Source organism: Astyanax mexicanus, chromosome 15 (assembly GCF_023375975.1).
Source record: "Astyanax mexicanus isolate ESR-SI-001 chromosome 15, AstMex3_surface, whole genome shotgun sequence".
NCBI classification, from domain to species: domain Eukaryota; kingdom Metazoa; phylum Chordata; class Actinopteri; order Characiformes; family Acestrorhamphidae; genus Astyanax; species Astyanax mexicanus.
In genome coordinates, this window is record NC_064422.1 from 46,327,501 (window position 1) to 46,348,103 (window position 20,603).

The following is a 20,603-nucleotide window of genomic DNA, read 5'->3' on the forward strand; positions in this document are numbered from 1 at the left end:
GAAAGATTTGAATGTTCCCCACTTTTATGACACATCGTTATATCTAAAAAATGCATTTTTACAGCCTAAAAATCTAAAATCCAAATTTGAACAGTATATCACTCAGACAGCTTCTTAGTGTGTACTGCTGTATTTCATCTCGATTTTTAACTGTAGTAATTTAGTTGCCTCAAATGAATTAAAAGATCAAAACTCAGATTTTGTCAATCAATCAATAAATCAACCTTATTTTTACTTGGAAATATATTGAGGGTGACCCTCATTTACAATGCAGCCGAACATTTACAGTATAAAATGGATTTTTTTTTAATTAGATAAGAAATTAGAAATAATAAGGAACAAAATACTACAAAAAAAAACAATAAAAATAGGAAAAGGTAAAAAAAAAAAACTGGAGGAGTAGTTTGGGAGGAGCACTGGGTGATGTATGGGTTTAGAGGTGGGGCAGAAGAGAGAGAGCTTATTGGCTGAGCTGCAGCAGAAGTAGTGTGCCTCTGATACTGTAGCGGTAAGATGCAGATGATTGGACGCTGTCAGCAGGTGGGCGGTATTATTGATTTTTGATTGATTGCTTAATTTGCATATTGTGACGATGTGTCTGCGAACCAAAGTACACGGAAACATAACTCTCGCCTATAGTAGCACAGTTGAACCTGAGGGGGGCGCTGCAGAGGCAGAAATAAAATTAACCACAATAAAAGCGTTTTTAAAGGTTAGAAAATATTTCTAACAATTTTAAGCAGGACTGGTATATTTTATTACTTCAAACAACACATTTCAGCTATTAATGAAAAAATATAGTTTTAAGTAGTGGCTATTTAAACAATGCAGGTATAAGGAGTGAAAATAGACTGTTGGTAGGGTGTAAGATAGCAATGAGCATCACGACACGCCTTGTGTAAGATAAAAATATAAAAAATATATGCATAAAATATTATTGCATAACAGCTGAACCATGTTGGGATACTTTATGTACCTCCAGTGATGAACGTAGTTGCAGTTAGTGAACCGCTGGTGCACGGTGACGAGCAATAGTGTCTTTTTTCGCTATTAATGCAGCATCACTTTATATAATGTCCTCATGCCTCGTCATTTTGTTTTGTGCTGATATTAGAAAGATCCATTACCCAGCATTCCCGGCTCTCAGACCCCCGGCTTTGTGTTTGGCCGCTGTGGCGTGAGCGGACGCTGCACTCGCTGAAAAAAGGCAGGGAAACGTAAAATTGTGCATTAAAGTCCTGCTGAGAGACCGGAGGCCCCGACTACAGAATAAAACACAATAATCCACATTTAACATCTCCAGATTCCCCGAGGACTCGACTCTGAGTTACATAAAACCAGAAAAATACCCCAAATATAGTGTGAGTTCAGCTCAGGTAGAGTAGAAGAATCATACACTAATTTTATAAAGCATGCCTAAATTGCCAAAATGTGTCTCTGTAATAATGCTCATTTCTAGTAAAACTGCACTGGAATCCTAACAGTTGCAAAGCTTTCAGACCTCAAATAATGCAAAGAAAACAAGTTCATATTCATAAAGTTTTAAGAGTTCAGAAATAATTAATATTTGGTGGAATAATCCTGGTTTTTAATCACAGTTTTATTTTTATGCATCTTGGCATCATGTTCTCCTCCACCAGTCTTACACACTGCTTTTGGATAACTTTATGCTGCTTTACTTGATCATCCATCTTCCTCTACTATATATGTACATATATATATATATATATATATATATATATATATATATATATGTACATATATATATGATCTCATATGAAGCTTTGTGAGCAGAACTGTCATTTTAAAACTAGTCGCCATTATTTTTGCACTATTATTTTCAGCCGTCTGCAAATGTAAAAATGTGCATTAAAGGCTGACTACAGAATAAAATATAATAATCCACATTTCATACGTTCAGATTCCCCGAGACGGCGGTTCAGAGTTACGTAAAGCCAGAAAAATCCCTAAAATAGTGTGGAGTTCAGCTCAGGTAGACGAGCTTAATGACCTGCGGAGGCCGAGAGTAGACCACCTCCAGAGGACGGAGGTAACGGGGGGGTTCAGAGCTGCGATTCATTACCAATCATTCACCGATTTTATAAAGCCAGCTCATAACACTTTCCATGACATCATCAGCTGTCAGTATGGGAAGCCAGTCGCTTATATTGCAAAACTCAAACCAGCACGGAAACGGCATCCAGCTGCTGCACACACACACACACACACACACACACACACTCTTACTCTGATGGAGAGCTGGTGTGTACGAGGGTTCGACTGGTCCAGTTTAAATCCTCTACATTTAAGAGAAAATCAGTGAAATCCGCCTCAAATCAGCATCTGCACTAAACTCACACACTGCCAACATCATACAGCATTCATTTATACAATAAAACACAACAAAACACAAACAATCCACCAAAAAACACCATCCATTAACTCATCTCTCATCATTCTGATCCTGTAAAAGCTCCACAGATCAACTTTTCCATCACAAAACACTGGAAAGGAAAAACAGCGCAATTTATTTTCCTACAAACATATTTTTTCTGTATTTTCCTCATTTTTATAGATTGTTTTTATTTGTTAAGAAAAGAGTATTGTAGTTTTACTATAAATAAATAAAAAAAGATTAATAAAGTGAAACCACAATATATATATATATTTTTAAATGTCTTTATTTTTTACACGAAACACTTCGGTAACACTTTATTATATAACTTTAATCATTAATATATTTATAACTAATGATCAGTAGATGTGAATAAAGCATAAGTTCATCAGAATTTGAATATTATAATAATAAAATGCTCACACATGACACTTATTTATCAGTATGGATATTCATATTAAAAATGTTAGCAAATCATGAGCTTATCAGAATTTAAACATTAATAAATCACTGGTAAATATGAATTTTAAACCTGGGAAAATGTTCATCGATTGCAGTTCATGTTGAACTCAATGCGTTTATTAGTATTTACAAATGTGATAGCAACTTTTTTAGTTTCTTAAAATGTGAAAAATAACAGTTATTAAAATTAAAATGTTCAAATTAATGCAGTAATGCACTTTAAAGTAGCCTAATTTACTGTGATAATGCTAATTACTGTATAAAACTACAGCTTACACACTGTAAAATCATTTACTACAGCAACTAACTGGCTAATTACTGCCCGTTGTTTTTACAGTGTGGTAACAGATATATTTTTTACATTTTGTTTAAATATTGCGTCATGTCACCATCAGAAAGAGTTTTTCTTTTCTGTTATTATTTGAATATTAATTGTTTTGTTTATTTGATTTAAATTTTTATATTCTTATGTTTTTATACTTTGATTATCATTCTTATTACTTTATTTTAATTTTACTATTATTATCATCTTTTTCTTCTTTATATATTTTATATATGTTACGGTGGGGTGTGATGGAGGAGGAGGACGTAAGTGCAAAGATAATTATTTATTAAATAAACAAAACAAACACAGAAAAGAAAACGGAATACATAAACTAAGGCTAAGACTAAGGTAACGACTGGGATATAAACACAAGGCTAGGCTACTAAGGCTAAACACTACAAACAGGATACACGGCAAGATATACAGACTAGAAAACACAAAAGACTCGACACAGCACGTACAAACAGAGGGGCTTAAATACAGGAGGAACACCTGGGCAGGGCTGATGAGGGGGCAGGGCTACAGATAAGACACAGGTGAGAACACTGATGGTTAGGGCAGGGCTAAGACGTGACAGATACACAACAGAAACACGTGGCTGTGAACACATGACAGGAAAACAGAGGGGAGGAGCACTAGGGAACAAATGAGGGAGAAACATAACACAGACATGGGCTAAGGTGTAACAATATATGTATGTTGTATGTAGGTTTTTAATGTATTCCCAAATGAAATTAATAGATGTCCATTTGTTTTTATTTTTTTACATTTATATTACACTTTATTTTTAATCACATGTATTATTACAATGTAAATGTTTGTAAATATAATAGTATAATATAATAATATTAATGATAAATATAATAAGCTCATGCTTGGCTGGAGCTGAGTCGGGGGTCGTTCGGGTCGTGTTACGGTGGGAGAGGAAGTACGGTGACGTCTGAGTGTTAGCTGAGTAAACAGGCTGCTGCTGGCACGGCTAACGCTAACGCTAAACGCTGGATCAGAGATCAGCTTCCGAGCAGCTTCATAATGTGGAGGACGAACGCCGAGACAGGAAGAGACGTCTTCTGCCCGTATATGAAGAGGAGGAGGACTGAGAGAGCTGATGAAGAGCAGGATCTCACAGGAAGTGATGTCACGATGACTTTACACATGAAAACAAGCTACTGTCCCATGCTGCATTCATTTCTTCCCAAGATATGAATGTTATTGATGATTATATTGATGATAATGTTATTTTTGTTTACCTCCCCATGTGCTCCATTTGCTGCTTCATACAGCTCGGTTTTGTATTTGGTCTCGTCTCTGCGCAAAAAAAGCTCCATATGAGCGCATATATATTGGACGTTCCATATATTTTGGAGTCCTCTGTAGCATCTGAACCAAGCTGAAGACATTTACAAGTGATACTCTGATATACAGCTCTGTAAAAAATAAATAAGATTTCACTTAAAAATGATGAGTTTCTTTGATTTTACCAAATTAAAAACCTCTGGAATATAATCAAGAGGAAGATGGATGATCACAAACCATCAAACCACCAAACTGAACTGCTTGAATTTTTACACCAGGAGTAAAGAAGCATAAAGTTATCCAAAAGCAGTGTGTAAGACTGGTGGAGGAGAACATGATGCCAAGATGCATGAAAAAAAAAACTGTGATTAAAAACAAACCAGGATTATTCCACCAAATATTGATTATTTCTGAACTCTTAAAACTTTATGAATATGAACTTGTTTTCTTTGCATAATTTTTTGCATCCTTTTTTCAGCCATTTCTCCATATTTTCTGTAAATAAATGCTCTAAATGAGAATATTTTTATTTGGAATCTGGGAGAAATGTTGTCTGTAGTGAACACCTCATACACCAACATCATGCTAATCAGTGCTAATCAGTGCAGTAAATGCATTAGTAAGGTGTTTACGGATATTAATAGAGAAAAGCAAATTACTCAGGAAGAGATTAACCCCTTCCTGTTTCACTACTGGTAAATTACCACATACACAGCGCGTGTGTGAAATGGGTTACTGTCACACACACACACACACACATACACACACACACACATTTTTACATCTTCCTTTCTTCTTTGAATGTCACACGCTCAGCTTCCCATCACACACACACACACACACACACACACACACACACACACAGATGAAAAGGGTTATTTTTACACTAAAAAGGAGGTCCGGTCCGTCTATCCGGTTCTGGTTTAGATGGGGGTCTACCAGCACTCTCACTGCACACATCCTCTCCAGCCCGTGTGTGTGTGTGTGTGGAGTATGCGTGTGTAGCGTTTGTATAATGTGTGAGTGTATATAATGAGTGTATGAGTGTGTAAATGTCCCGATTTTGCTCCCTGTGTGATGTCACAATTTCATGTTTTATCACATTTTGTTTGTCTTTATAACTATAATTTTTTTTGTACAAATATTAGCACTTAGAAAATCTTAAAATCAAATATTTAATAAAAAATATATATCAAATAGTTGTAACATATATTAGGTACATATTTTTACCTTTTATAGATGGTCCTCACAAGAATAGCAAAACCAACAAAATGTGTGTATAGTGGAGTGTGTGTGAGTGTAGTATGAGTGTGTACGTTTATAGTATGAGTGTCTGTGTGTGCATGAGTGTGTGTTTGTGTAGTGTATGAGTGTGTTTGCATATGATTGTGTGTGTGTCTGTAGTGTTGTATGAGTTTGTATGTGTGTATAACTGTGTGTGTGTGTGTGTGTGTGTGTGTGTGTGTGTGTAAGCATGTAGAATGTATGCCTATGTGCGTAAGTGTGTATAGTGTAGCATGAGTTTGTATGTATGAATGTGTCTGAAGTGTGTGTAGTGTATGAATGTGTGTGTGTATGTGTGTGTGTGTATGTGTGTGTGTGTGTGTGTAATGTGTGTGTGTAATGTGTGTGTGTATGTGTGTGTGTGTAATGTGTGTGTATGTGTGTGTGTGTGTGTGTGTATGTGTGTGTAGTGTGTGTGTGTAATGTGTGTGTGTGTATGTGTGTAATGTGTGTGTGTGTGTATGTGTGTGTGTGTGTATTGTGATTGAGTATATGTGTGTGTATTAGTGTGTGTGTATTGTGTGTGTGAGTGTGTATGTGTGTGTAGTGTGTGTGTGTATGTGTGTGTGTGTAATGTGTGTGTAATGTGTGTGTAATGTGTGTGTGTGTGTGTTAGTGTGTAATGTGTGTGTGTGTGTAATGTGTGTGTGTGTGTGTGTGTGTATGTGTGTGTGTGTATGTGTGTGTGTGTTAGTGTGTGTTACTCTCTGAAGTCTGGCAGTATGAAGGTCAGCTCCTCTATTAATAGCTGGTGTTAAACAGGCGGTTCTGAGTTCAGAGAGAAGAAGCATCAAAACAATCAACAATCGGATGCAGGGGACAGGTGGCCCCGGTGAGACCGGGCCCCAGAGTCAGGAGGCCCCCAGGGGCCACAGGTGTCCCTCGAGGAGTCTGAGTTCAAGGGGCCAAATCGTTTTCACGCGTTTCCTTGTTTTTCCAGACGAGCTTTCATTTTCGCACGATTCCTCGCCGGAGTGACCGGAGACGAGTCCGGCGCTTCCTACTGACTGCTGTAAATACGCGCAACATCCTCACAGCGGTTCAGCAGGTTCATAAACCCCCCTACACCCCCCCATAACGGCAGGACGATGCTACGTGACGGTGCTCAAACCCCCTTCTCACTAAATTAGTCAGAGACGGGCTTTTAACTAAACACTGGCCCCGAGCCCACGAATCAAAAGCGCTCAAACGGACCCATTAAACCTTAAACGCCTCGATCTGAAAACCCTTCACCCGGCCGCTGTCATTACAGCTGCACGCCGAGCGGCCCGAGATATTCACCCGGATTCCTCGGGAATTATCGAGCAGCTGCAGAGAAAAAGCCCACATTCCTTTCTTTTATATCGGATCAGCCGCAGACTTCGCTGAGTAAACTATAGACCAGCTACATCCAATCACAAACCAGAAGAATAAAAAAAAAAAAGTTTTGCAAAGTCTGATATTAAAGCGGTAGTCTGTATTATTTTATTTATTTAGTTTCTAAACTGAAAGCAGAAGCGTTTCTGAGTGGAGAAGAATATGGATAAAATACTGTGTTTAATGGTAGCAGTGTTCTGGAAACGTAATGATATATTCATTCATAAAAACGTGGGTATCACTTGGGTCGTGGGTCGCTTTTCGAGGGAGTTCTTCTTCTGGCCACGTCACGCGTCTTTACGTACTTACGTCACACGTACAGCCTCTAAAAAAGCATCTGGCTCAGTTTTACTGAACGCGAGCGACTGGTGGAGCAATGGAGACTTCAGAAGAGGAAACTCAGAGCTCAGGAGCTCATTTACTCATAGTAAAACCAAAGAAACGAAGGAGTGAAGTTTCTGACTCTCTGACTGAACATAACCTGGATTCGGATTCATCCGCTCTGAAAGGAGACCGCATCACACCCGCCCAGTTTAAAATTATTCTTCCGCATGCTCGGTGCAATTACCCATTCTCACCAGAGAGGCGCTAAATCCCTAAATTCCTCAAATACCAAAACTTACCGACATCAGCTTTAAGTCTGGCATAAAAAAATTGAATCCAAATTGAAACATTGTAATTTGGGAGAAATGTTGTCTGTAGTTTATAGAATAAAACAACAATGTTCATTTTACTCAAACATAAACCTATAAATAGCAAAATCAGAGAAACTGATTCAGAAACTGAAGTGCTCTCTGAGCTGAATGTGAATATGAAGGAATATCAGGATGGTGGCACTGGCACGTCAGCTGGTCTTGTGATTAACTGTCCTAAAAAAGTCCTGAAGTGTGTTTTCATGAAGACAATGATAGCACAGAGACACTCGGCCTGAGAGACGAGAGACACTCTGTTCCTGCTGATCTTTAATAGGGAGCAGAGAGACACTGGGGACTCTAATCTCACCTGAACCACAACCAGGTAATTTTCCACTGTCACCAGCTCTCACACACACACACACTTCACACACACACTTCACACACACACACACTTCACACACACACTTCACACACACACTTCACACACACACACACACACACACTTCACACACACACTTCACACACAGGCCGGGGGTATTGGGACGTGTCTGAATGCAGGTTATTATAACAGTATTACAGCAGGGTTCTGGGTAATTTTATTTTATGTTTTTTTTTTATCCTGTGATTTTAATCCCGTCCAGAACGATCATGTTTGTGTTTTTCTCAGACGTCCTCTGAGAAAATTACAGGCTGAATTATCTACTGTTTTTCTCTGAACTCCGTGTTCCTCCGCTAATTTTAGTCCCGTCCGGACGCACATCTCTGAGTTTCGTCTCCTCGCCTTTAATAAAATAGATATTTGTCCACTGCCGCACACCGTAATTACACTTTGGGCGCGCCACGGTTTCCACGGAGATCCACATTAAAAACACAAAAGCGAGTGGAAATGGAGGAGCTACTGAACGCCATGATGAGGTCATGTGACCGAGAAAAAAGCCTAAAAACTCACTGATCCTCCTGTTTTTACAGTTGCAGTCCGAATGCAGGAGTTTTATCGCTAAAGAGTAGAAGTGTGAAATATTTTTCACAGAAACTAATCCTGTCCAGATTTTTTAAATGCAACTTAAGTTCGAATAGCAAATTTGAGTCCCCATCTCTTTTCTGAGGTGTTTAAGAACTCCAGCAGCACTGCTGCATCTGATCCATTTGTACCAGCGCAAAACTAAACACTAAAAAAACTGCCACTGATTATAGAACTACAAACAGCAGTGGAGCTCTGAGACACAGAGAGAGAGAGAGAGAGAGAGAGAGAGAGAGAGAGAGAGAGAGAGAGAGAGAGAGAGAGAGAGAGAGAGAGAGAATATAGAACAGGAAGAGGAAACAGGAAGTGGAGAAGTGAGTGATTCACAAAGAACGAGAAATCAGGGAACTGTGGAGAGAAGAGCTGAGGACGTGTTCCTGACCGACCTCTGGATTTAGATGTAGTCGAGTCCTGAAACATCCTGCAACACATTGCAATTCAAAACTCTCTCTCAGACTCCGGCTGCTGATGGAGAAACAGCATGGACAGACACTGTAACGTCTAGTAGTTGCATGACAACATTAGTCAATGAATTAAAAACAAGTTGGTGGGAATCCCAGTCAATGGTTTCTACAGCCAGCCCAGACAGAAACATGGACTGGGTAAAAATTCTCATTAAAGTTTTTTTTGGACTTGTTTTGTCTTGTTCTTGTAAATCCAATATTATAAGTGTCTCATCACAATCCTATTAGCTAAATGTCCAAACACTGCATTTACAGTTTTACTGACCATTATTATGGAGGACCAATACTGACAAAATTAAAAAGAAATAAAAACATATGTAAGTCACTTAATAAAATTAATATGGTGATTAAAACAGTAAAGAATAATTATAAATATAAAAAAATAAATACATATACATAAAAATTAATCTCTTAATAATTTGTAATTTATGTGTTTGTTTATTACCATTATTAACATATCACTTTTAATCGAGTTATTTACATACTTTTTTATTTATTTATTTATTTTTAATAAAAATACATTATTGTTGCTAATTAGCTAGCTAACCTAGTAATTTGTTACTCACATTTTAATGCAGAATTTAACCACTGAAGCAGCGCCTCGCTCCATCTCCAGTCGAGTCCAGCTTCTGCCCAATCACAGGCTTCTGAACCATCCTTGTTTAATTTATGTCAGAACGTCTGAAGCTATTATGATGAATTAACACACTGCTTCAGATCCAGATCTTCTCAACTGCAGTGATGGAGAATCTTAACCAGCACATTTTACACCAGTTTATCACCAATCCTCCTTCTGAAGATCCACCAATCTGCATTCTGCAACCTCACATCAGGAATCCACTCGTTTTTTTTATTTATTTCATATCACATCAACTCACCTCAACATGCCTTGTGCAATCATTTAGTCCCCTGTGAGCAAGGCTAAAATCACTATTACTGTAAACGTACAGCAGGATAAACTTTCACTGTTTTTACTTTAACCAGACATGGATATACTTTAGAGTAGTGTGAGGAGAAATGAGTTTTAATGGGAGCCATGATGCTCCTGAACGCATCCCATCCAGAAGCGAAAAAAAAACACTACCTGCCCACACTAAAAACTGATTGGCTGACTCACAGAGTCTTTGTAGATAACAGAACAGGCCAATCAGAACCCTTTCTGTTTTGCATGTGCTTCATGAATATGCCCACATTGCATTTATTACGCTTATATTTAGTAGTTAAGGAAAGATGAATGACTTAATATTATTTTAGCAATACAGTCCCTATCCCAAATTACCCATAGTGATGTGTGTCAAAAACCCTTTAAAATCTGACTTTTATCCATTACTTTAACTCCTTAAATTCCTCAGTAACATCTACTGAACATCCTGAGAGCATCACTACAGGACAGTGTGTGAATCTGTGCTCCTTCATCCGACCTTATTTAACTACAGAATATATGAGCTCTGACTTGTTATTGCTGGAGATAAAACTAAACTTTCTCCTTTTAAAAGTGGATTTTAACTTTTAAAACCTCTGTTCAAACCATTTAAACATTCAAACTCTTAAAATGAAAGGTTTTACCTTTTTCACCATTAAACTAGTTCAGATATGATTTATAGAGCAAAACATTAAAATAGCAGTTATGAAATTGTACATTTTTTTAACCCTTTCAGTCCCTGCATCCATTACAATGGACATGTATTTTTCTTTATTATATATATTTTTTTTGTCGCATGTAACACTATTTTAGAGCTGTTTAGAGCTAATTTTTACTAATTTAATGTGATTTAGAACTTTTTTTTTTTTTACAGTTTAGCGATGGTTTATGAAAGGAAAAGGTCAATATGAAATATTAAAGAAAATATTACACAGGTTTCCAATACAATGGAAATAGAAAATTGTATGTATTTATTATATAGATTTTATAGAAGATTAGACTCTTCTTTTCTGTGCTTTATAGACTAAAATAAACATTCTTACCCCCCCCCCCCCCCCCCAATTTCGCCTAGCTCTAAGATAATGCTGTATATTTTGTTAAAAAATGATGTATCAGTATCAGCAGATATGCACAAAACTGCACTGACTTTAGACTTGATAATAAAACACAGTGGATCAACAGCAGCAGATGACAGACATGTCTCTCCAAACCATCACTGATCATCAGTAAATTTTACATTTTATTTAAAGTAAATCAAGGGCTCAGAGTCTGGAGGAAGAGTGGAGAGACACACAGTCCAAACTGCTCGAGGTCTAGTGTGAAGTTTCCACCAATCAGTGATGGTTTAGAGAGACATGTCTGTCATCTGCTGGTGTTGATCCACTGTGTTTTATTATCAAGTCTAAAGTCAGTGCAGTTTTGTTTTCCCACAAAATCTTACAGCACTTCATATCTTACAGCTTCCCTCTGCTGATAACAACTTTTATAGAGATGCAGATTTCATTTTCCAGCAGGACTTGGCACACTGCTAAAAGTATCAATTGATCTTATATAATATTCTAATTTTTAATCTGAGACACTGATTTTTGGGTTTTCATTGGCTGTAAACCATAATCCATAACCATAACAATAAGTAATTCAACTGAATAGCTGAAATAAAGTAACTTTACAATGAATGCACCTATATATATATACATATATATACACACACACACACACAGGTGTTGGACAGTAAAACTGAAACACCTGTCATCATTTTAGTGTGGGATTTTAGGTTTCATGTCTAAATTGGAGCAGCCTGGTGTTCAATCTTCATTAATTGCACATTGCACCAGTAAGAGCAGAGTGTGAAGGTTCAATTAGCAGGGTAAGAGCACAGTTCTGCTCTAAATATTACAATGCACACAACATTATGGGAGACATACCAGAGTTCAAAAGAGGACAAATTGTTGGTGCACGTCTTGCTGGAGCATCTGTGACCAAGACAGCAAGTCTTTGTGATGCATCAAGAGCCACGGTATCCAGGGTAATGTCAGCATACCACCAAGAAGAACCAACCACATCCAACAGGATTAACTGTGGACGCTGTAAGAGGAAGCTGTCTGAAAGGGATGTTCGGGTGCTAACCCGGATTGTATCCAAAAAACATAAAACCACGGCTGATCAAATCACGCAGAATTCAATGTGCACCTCAACTCTCCTGTTTCCACCAGAACTGTCCGTCACCACAATCAATTACTGTGCTCTAAAACCAGGTGTTTCACTTTCATTATCCAACACCTGTGTAAATATAATATATATATTCGTTTTGTGTGTCTCTGGTTTAAATTATTCAGAACAGAGTAAAGAGATGCAGCAGGAATAGAGGGGAACCTTTATCATATGGATTAAATCATACAGTATAACAATTACAGGGGAATCAGCTCATTATTCATTCTTTATACACTGCTCTCAAACACACACACATTAATACACACACTCGCGCGCACACACACATTAATACACACACACCCACACACACCATGGGAGGGATAATTATAATAAATCCCAAAAAAAAAATATATCAAATCATCTCACTGTCTTCACCAAACAGAGCTTCTTATTTTTGTTTTCTTTTTTTTTTTTTTTTTTGCATAAAAAGAACCAGTAACCCAAAGCAGCACACACACACACACACACACACACACACACACACACACACACACTCACACACACTCACACACACTCACACACACTCACACACACTCACACACACTCACTTATCCCTCCACCCACCCACCCCACCATCCAGAACCTGAGGGTAGCAAAGCACGGATCTGCCACACAAAGCATTGTGGGATTTGTAGTTTTTTGTGTATTTTGTTTAATGAATCGTAGGTCTGGTTTTATTTCTATAAAGAGGCACAAATTAGGCTTCAGAGTCACGACTTTCAGAGAAGTGTCCGCTACGAGTGTCCAAACTCTAACACACACACACACACACACACAGTCATTTTTTGCGTGAGCTAACACATTCAAACAACACTCACATTCACTCTCGCGTGCACACACACACACACACACACACACACACATACCTTTATAATTAAAAAGAAAATGTCAAGTTTTCAATGAGAAAAAACAGCAGTTACAATAAATACAGAAACTGCAAAACACCTCAAGACGGTTAATACATATGTACTTGTGTTGATAATAAAATATTGATAATAATAATGATAATAATGTCATTTTAATAACAATAATAATAGCAATAATAGTAATTTCCAGTTGAACTGCAGTTGCACACAGAGCGAGAACTCCTGATTGGCTCAGAACAGAGGACTAGATGAAGCAACAGACCAGAAGATACCAATTAATCCCCAGTTAACCATCTCACACACACACACACACACACACACAAATACACACACACACACACACTTCATGGAGGGCACGCGATGCTCCGGTTTGATTGGTGGAATCTGAATCTGTAAAAGCCTGTTTTTATTTTTTATTTCTCATGTAGCTGAAAAAAGTGTCCCAATACCAATATTTAAATTTTAATTTAATTTAAATCAATTTAGGGGCGAAAAATAGTCTGAATATTCATAAATCGCCCACCACTTACCCTGCGTTCACACTAGGTGGCGACAGAGATTGACAGATATTGCGATATAAAGATAGCGAGAACCAAGCAACACAAGATTTTTGTTCCAGAGGTGGAACAATTTATCAATATCACGATATATCGTTCGATTTTTGTTTGTGATATATTATATTATGATACCTTGCATCAAAATTGAATTTTTACGTTTTTAATTTTTTTATTTAAACAATAAGACTTACTCAAGTCGCTGCTTTATTATTTCACCATATGGTGGCGCTATAGTCTAAAGATGCACAGGGTTAATAAACCTGCAGTAAAGAATATTGGTTGTTAAATTTTGTATAAATCTATAATTGCTGGTATTTGATTATTTAGGGAGTATTTTATCCTCTTTAAAACACAGATGTATCACTAGTAATACCTCCAATACTAGGAGTATCAGGACCAGTGCACACCTCCTCCAATACATGTGATGTCAGACTCCGCCTCTTTTCCAACTGCGACCAGTAGATCATCACACAGCATCACTAGGCAGAGAGAAGCAGCATGACCTAATGTTCTCTCTCTCGGACTCCGGCTGCTGATGGAGAAGCAGCATGATCTACTGTACTCTCTCTCTCTCTCTCTCAGACTCCGGCTGCTGATGGAGAAACAGCAGCATGATCTACTGTACTCTCTCTCTCTCTCTCTCTCTCTCTCGGACTCCGGCTGCTGATGGAGAAGCAGCATGATCTACTGTACTCTCTCTCTCTCAGACTCCGGCTGCTGATGGAGAAACAGCATGATCTACTGTACTCTCTCTCTCTCAGACTCCGGCTGCTGATGGAGAAACAGCAGCATGATCTACTGTACTCTCTCTCTCTCTCTCTCTCTCTCTCGGACTCCGGCTGCTGATGGAGAAGCAGCATGATCTACTGTACTCTCTCTCTCTCAGACTCCGGCTGCTGATGGAGAAGCAGCATGATCTACTGTACTCTCTCTCTCTCAGACTCCGGCTGCTGATGGAGAAGCAGCATGATCTACTGTACTCTCTCTCTCTCTCTCTCTCTCTCTCTCTCAGACTCCGGCTGCTGATGGAGAAACAGCATGATCTACTCTACTCTCTCTCTCTCTCTCTCTCTCTCTCTCTCTCTCTCTGTCTCTCGGACTCCGGCTGCTGATGGAGAAACAGCATGATCTACTCTACTCTCTCTCTCTCTCTCTCTCTCTCTCTCTCTCTCTCTGTCTCTCGGACTCCGGCTGCTGATGGAGAAGCAGCATGATCTACTCTACTCTCTCTCTCTCTCTCTCTCTCTATCTCTCTCTCTCTCTCTCTGTCTCTCGGACTCCGGCTGCTGATGTAGAAACAGCATGATCTACTGTACTCTCTCTCTCTCTCTCTCTCTCTCAGACTCCGGCTGCTGATGGAGAAACAGCAGCATGATCTACTGTACTCTCTCTCTCTCAGACTCCGGCTGCTGATGGAGAAACAGTATGATCTACTGTACTCTCTCTCTCTCAGACTCCGGCTGCTGATGGAGAAACAGCATGATCTACTGTACTCTCTCTCTCTCTCTCTCTCTCTCTCAGACTCCGGCTGCTGATGGAGAAACAGTATGATCTACTGTACTCTCTCTCTCTCAGACTCCGGCTGCTGATGGAGAAACAGCATGATCTACTGTACTCTCTCTCTCTCTCTCTCTCTCAGACTCCGGCTGCTGATGGAGAAACAGCATGACCTACTGTACTCTCTCTCTCTCTCTCTCTCTCTCTCAGACTCCGGCTGCTGATGGAGAAGCAGCAGCATGATCTACTGAGAGGCTTATTTTAGCAGCAGATGATGCTCTGTTTGTTATATATGATGAATATTTGGAAAAATTCAGGCATAATTAAAAAAATTGAGAAAATTTAACTCGCCTCCTACCAGTGTGAACACAGGGTTATGTGAGGGTCTCGATTACTGACCTCCACCTTTATCTTGGCAGGTAAAGGTGCACCGTACCAAACCACAGCACACATCATCTCACCTAGCTCTGCTAACAAAAGACTCGGAAATAATATAAAACAAAAAACAAATCAAAGAAAGAATAAAGGAAAAATAGACGTTTTTGCATCATCCCTCCTCAAATAACGGCGATGTTTCGTCTAAACCCCAAACCCCTAAACCCCACAATATATAATAATATCTCATCATAATCATCATGCACTCTAATAATACATCCTGGAAACAATAGTCGTTGAGTATATACACACATTTATATAATATATAAATATATCTATATCGCTCTGTCGTATTTTATTATCTGGTGTTTTTGTGTGTGAATGTAAAAGACTGATGACTGATGTGACGTAAGGTACTTCAACAGACGTCTTTATTTAAAACAAACAAAAATAATAATAATAGATCAATATATTGATTGATGAATTGATGACGTGGTGGAACTGGCTTTGGACTGAACTGGACTGAACGTGTTAAATAATGAACGCAGGAATTTTATGTAGGAAAAACAAAATAAACAAAATAAACAAAAGAAAAAAAGAAAAATAAATCAGATCTCGGGACTGTTACACCCTCCGCTAACACACACACACACACACACACATACACGCACACGCACGCACACGCACGCACACGCACGCACACGCACGCACACGCACGCACACACACGCACACATACACACACACACACAATCAGGCTCACGCTAACACACACACACACATATAGGCACACACCCCGCCCCCTGCCCAACTCCACACACTGTGTTGCTAGGTAACGCCCCTAGCCCCCCTTGTTACGTTTTCAGTCTCCACCCCCCCGGCCTCTCCCGAGTCTCCCTCTGCACTGATGCCTCTGAGGTGGGTGTGTCTTACAGGTGTCAGTCTTGCGATTGGTGCTTTTTTTTTATGTTTTGTGGAATAGTCCCGCCCGCCGGCCGGCGGCTCGGTGTCGGCGCGAGGGGGCGTGTTCACTCGCCGAGGATGCCCTTCACAAAGCTAGCGACGTCTGTCTCTTTGGAGTCGTGGCAGGTGAAAAAGGGGTGGAGCTACAAGCAGAGAGAGAGTTACAGGTAAACACAAGATCATTATCATAATTATAATCATCATTATCATATTCATCTCTATCATCATCTTTATTATCATTGTCTTAATCTTTATAATCATCTTTATAATCATTATAAATCATCACTATCATTTTTATCATTACCATAATCATCCTCATCTTTATCTTTATCATCATCTTGATCATTATCATCTTTGTCATATTTATCATTATCATCAATATCTTCAAGATCATTTTTATCATATTCATCTTTTATTATTATCTTTATCATATTCATCATTATCATCTTCATCTCTATCATCATCTTTATTATCATTGTCTTAATCTTTATAATCATCTTTATAATCATTATAATCATTATAATAATCATCATTATCATTTTTATCATTACCATAATCATCCTCATCTTTATCTTTATCATCATCTTGATCATTATCATCAATATCTTCAAGATCTTTATCATATTCATCATTAGCATCATCATCATCTTCATTATCATTTTTATTATAATCTGTATCATCATTTTTATCGCTATCATCAGCTTTATCATCATCTTTATCATAATCAGTTGCATCATTATCCTCTTTATCATTATTATCTATTATCATACATTTTATCATTGTCATCTTTATCATCAACTTCATCTTCATTTCTATTGTAATCATCAGCTTTATCATCATCTGTATCTTCTTCATCAACTTTATTATTATCTTCATCCTCATCATCTTTATCGTTATCAACTTTATCATAATCATCATCATCATCAGCAGTTAATCTACAAAACTCAATTTAAAAAAAAGTTAACTGTAAAAAAAAAAGTTCTGCACACACAATTTAACTATTTATACACTAAAAATAGAGTTCAGTGTAAAATCAGGGATTATCCAATCACCACGCAGACAGTTAATCAAAACTGTATGAACTATATTTGTCATTTTTACAGTTTAGGGCTTTCTATAATCACTACAGTCACGAGATAAAACAGCAATATTAAAGTTTACAGACTGAACCTGATATTCTGAAAAACATCATTTCATACATCCATATATTCATTCATTTAACACAAGTCTCTTCACAGACAGACAGACAGACAGACAGAAGAGAGAGAGAGAGAGACAGACAGACAAACAGACCAGACAAGAGTCAGGCAGATAGTTAGACAGACAGACAGGACATAGACAGATAAGAGACAAACAGATAGAAAGAGACAAATAGATGAAAGATACACAGACAGATGACAGTGAGACAGATAGAGAGAAACAGATAGATGAGAGACAGACAGACAGACAGACAGACAGACAAGAAACAGACAGATAAGAGGCGGATAGATAAATACAGAATAAACAGATAGATAGATAGATAGATAGATAGATAGATAGATAGATAGATAGATAGATAGATAGACACAGAGACAGACAGACAGACAGAAAGACATACAGACACAGAAATTGTCTGTCTGTGTGTCTGTCTCATCTAATCATCTGAAATTTAATTAAATGTGTTTTATTGATCTGCAGGTATATTAATAATTAGTGGAACATTATTATCACTCAGTCTCTCTTCTTCTTCTTCTTCTCCTCCTCCTGCGCTGATTAAACAGGTGCTCGTTAAACACCTGAGCGGATCAGCAGTGAGAGACTGACCTCTAGTGGTCAGAGCAGAGAAGTGCAGCAGTGAAATCAGAAACTCACCATGAGATCTGTGTAGGTTGGCCGCTCTTGGGAATTCTTCTTTAAGCTAAGAGCAAAAAATAAAAGGAGAAACAAAAAAATACAGAATATAAGAAGATAATTATAAAGATTATGAATATATAAATCAACTGTGTGATTTAACACTTCCTGACTCTCTAAAAGAACATTTAATACATTTAGCTTAATTCTTAATAAGTTTTCCTAATAAATCTTAATAATTTTGTATATACAGTACCAGTCAAAAGTTTGGACACACCTCTTCTCATTCAGTGTTTTTAAACATTATTTCTGTATTTAATATATTTTCTACATTGTAGAAGAGTGTGTAGATCTGTCCTCAAAGAGAAGTCTGAATATAAAGTATAATTATAACATTCTGTTTTATAATTATTAATAATTTAGCGTGTGTACTTTAATATAGTGTTTAATATTAAAATCAATGTAAAAAATTAATAAAAACCGCAGAGAATGGGAAGAGGCTTTACTTATTAAATACTTTTTAAATACTTAAAAACCAACCAGGGTTATTCCACCAAATATTGATTATTTCTGAACTCTTAAAACTTTATGAATATGAACTTGTTTTCTTTGCATTATTTGAGGTCTGAAAGTTCTGCATCTTTTTTGTTATTTCAGTCATTTCTCATTTTCTGTAAATAAATGCTCTAAATGAGAATATTTTTATTTGTAATTTGGGAGAAATGTTGTCTGTAGTTTATAGAATAAAACAACAATGTTCATTTTACTCAAACATAAACCTATAAATAGCAAAATCAGAGAAACTGATTCAGAAACTGAAGTGTAGATGTTGGTGCGAATGTGAGTTGGAGGTGTGAGTTTGGGGGCGTGACCCACCACTTTGATGTGAAGTCCACAAACTCAGGTGAGAAGCGGTCTGCAGGTAGCTGTGGTGACGGTTCCTCCACCACCTGCTTCAGCTGCTGGAACGGCGTTCCCCACGAGTCGTACGGGAAGCGCAGGATCGCCAGCTCGATCTGACAACAACCAGATATCATTCACACCACCAATCAGCTTATCTACTACACACTTACACACTACACCATATACTACTACACACTACACCATATACTACTACACACTTACACACACCACCAATCAGCTTATCTACTACACTACTACACACTTACACACTACACCATATACTACTACACACTTACACACAACACCATATACTACTACACACTTACACACTACACCATATACTACTACACCATATACTACTACACACTTACACACAACACCAATCAGCTTATCTACTACACTACTACACACTTACACACTACACCATATACTACTACACCATATACTACTACACACTTACACACAACACCAATCAGCTTATCTACTACACTACTACACACTTACACACTACACCATATACTACTACACCATATACTACTACACACTACACCATATACTACTACACACTTACACACTACACCATATACTACTACACACTACACCATATACTACTACACACTTACACACTACACCATATACTACTACACACTACACCATATACTACTACACACTTACACACTACACCATATACTACTACACACTACACCATATACTACTACACACTTACACACTACACCATATACTACTACACACTACACCATATACTACTACACACTTACACACTACACCATATACTACTACACACTACACCATATACTACTACACACTTACACCATATACTACTACACACTTACACACAACACCATATACTACTACACACTTACACACACCACCATATACTACTACACACTTACACACTACACCATATACTACTACACACTTACACACTACACCATATACTACTACACACTTACACACTACACCATATACTACTACACACTACACCATATACTACTACACACTTACACACTACACCATATACTACTACACACTTACACACTACACCATATACTACTACACACTTACACACACCACCAATCAGCTTATCTACTACACTACTACACACTTACACACTACACCATATACTACTACACACTTACACACTACACCATATACTACTACACACTTACACACAACACCATAATAATCTGCTGCTACACAACACATGACACTTTAGCCAAAA

The 20,603-nt window shown here is 37.8% G+C and overlaps 1 protein-coding gene and 1 long non-coding RNA gene across 3 annotated transcripts in view; both read right to left on the bottom strand.

The window, feature by feature from the left end:
• Positions 1 to 12,522: 12,522 nt before the first annotated feature.
• Positions 12,523 to 16,388, bottom strand: LOC125781162 (uncharacterized). The gene is made up of 2 exons (XR_007424290.1): positions 15,465 to 16,388; positions 12,523 to 15,400 (listed from the first exon to the last, which is right to left on the bottom strand). It is a non-coding gene; the product is annotated as an uncharacterized LOC125781162 (long non-coding RNA).
• A 7-nt stretch (positions 16,389 to 16,395) lies between these two features.
• map2k6 (mitogen-activated protein kinase kinase 6) overlaps positions 16,396 to 20,603 on the bottom strand; it is a 50,575-nt gene continuing 46,367 nt past the window's right edge. Inside the window, exons 10-12 of one of the 2 annotated variants that reach the window (XM_049464316.1) lie at positions 19,334 to 19,473; positions 18,479 to 18,524; positions 16,396 to 16,770 (exon numbers count right to left, since the gene is read on the bottom strand). In XM_049464316.1, the coding sequence (XP_049320273.1) occupies positions 16,693 to 16,770; positions 18,479 to 18,524; positions 19,334 to 19,473 (264 nt within the window). In that variant the 3' untranslated portion in view covers positions 16,396 to 16,692. The remainder of the gene's footprint in view (positions 16,771 to 18,478; positions 18,525 to 19,333; positions 19,474 to 20,603) is intronic. The other variant, XM_049464317.1, reaches the window with a different exon arrangement.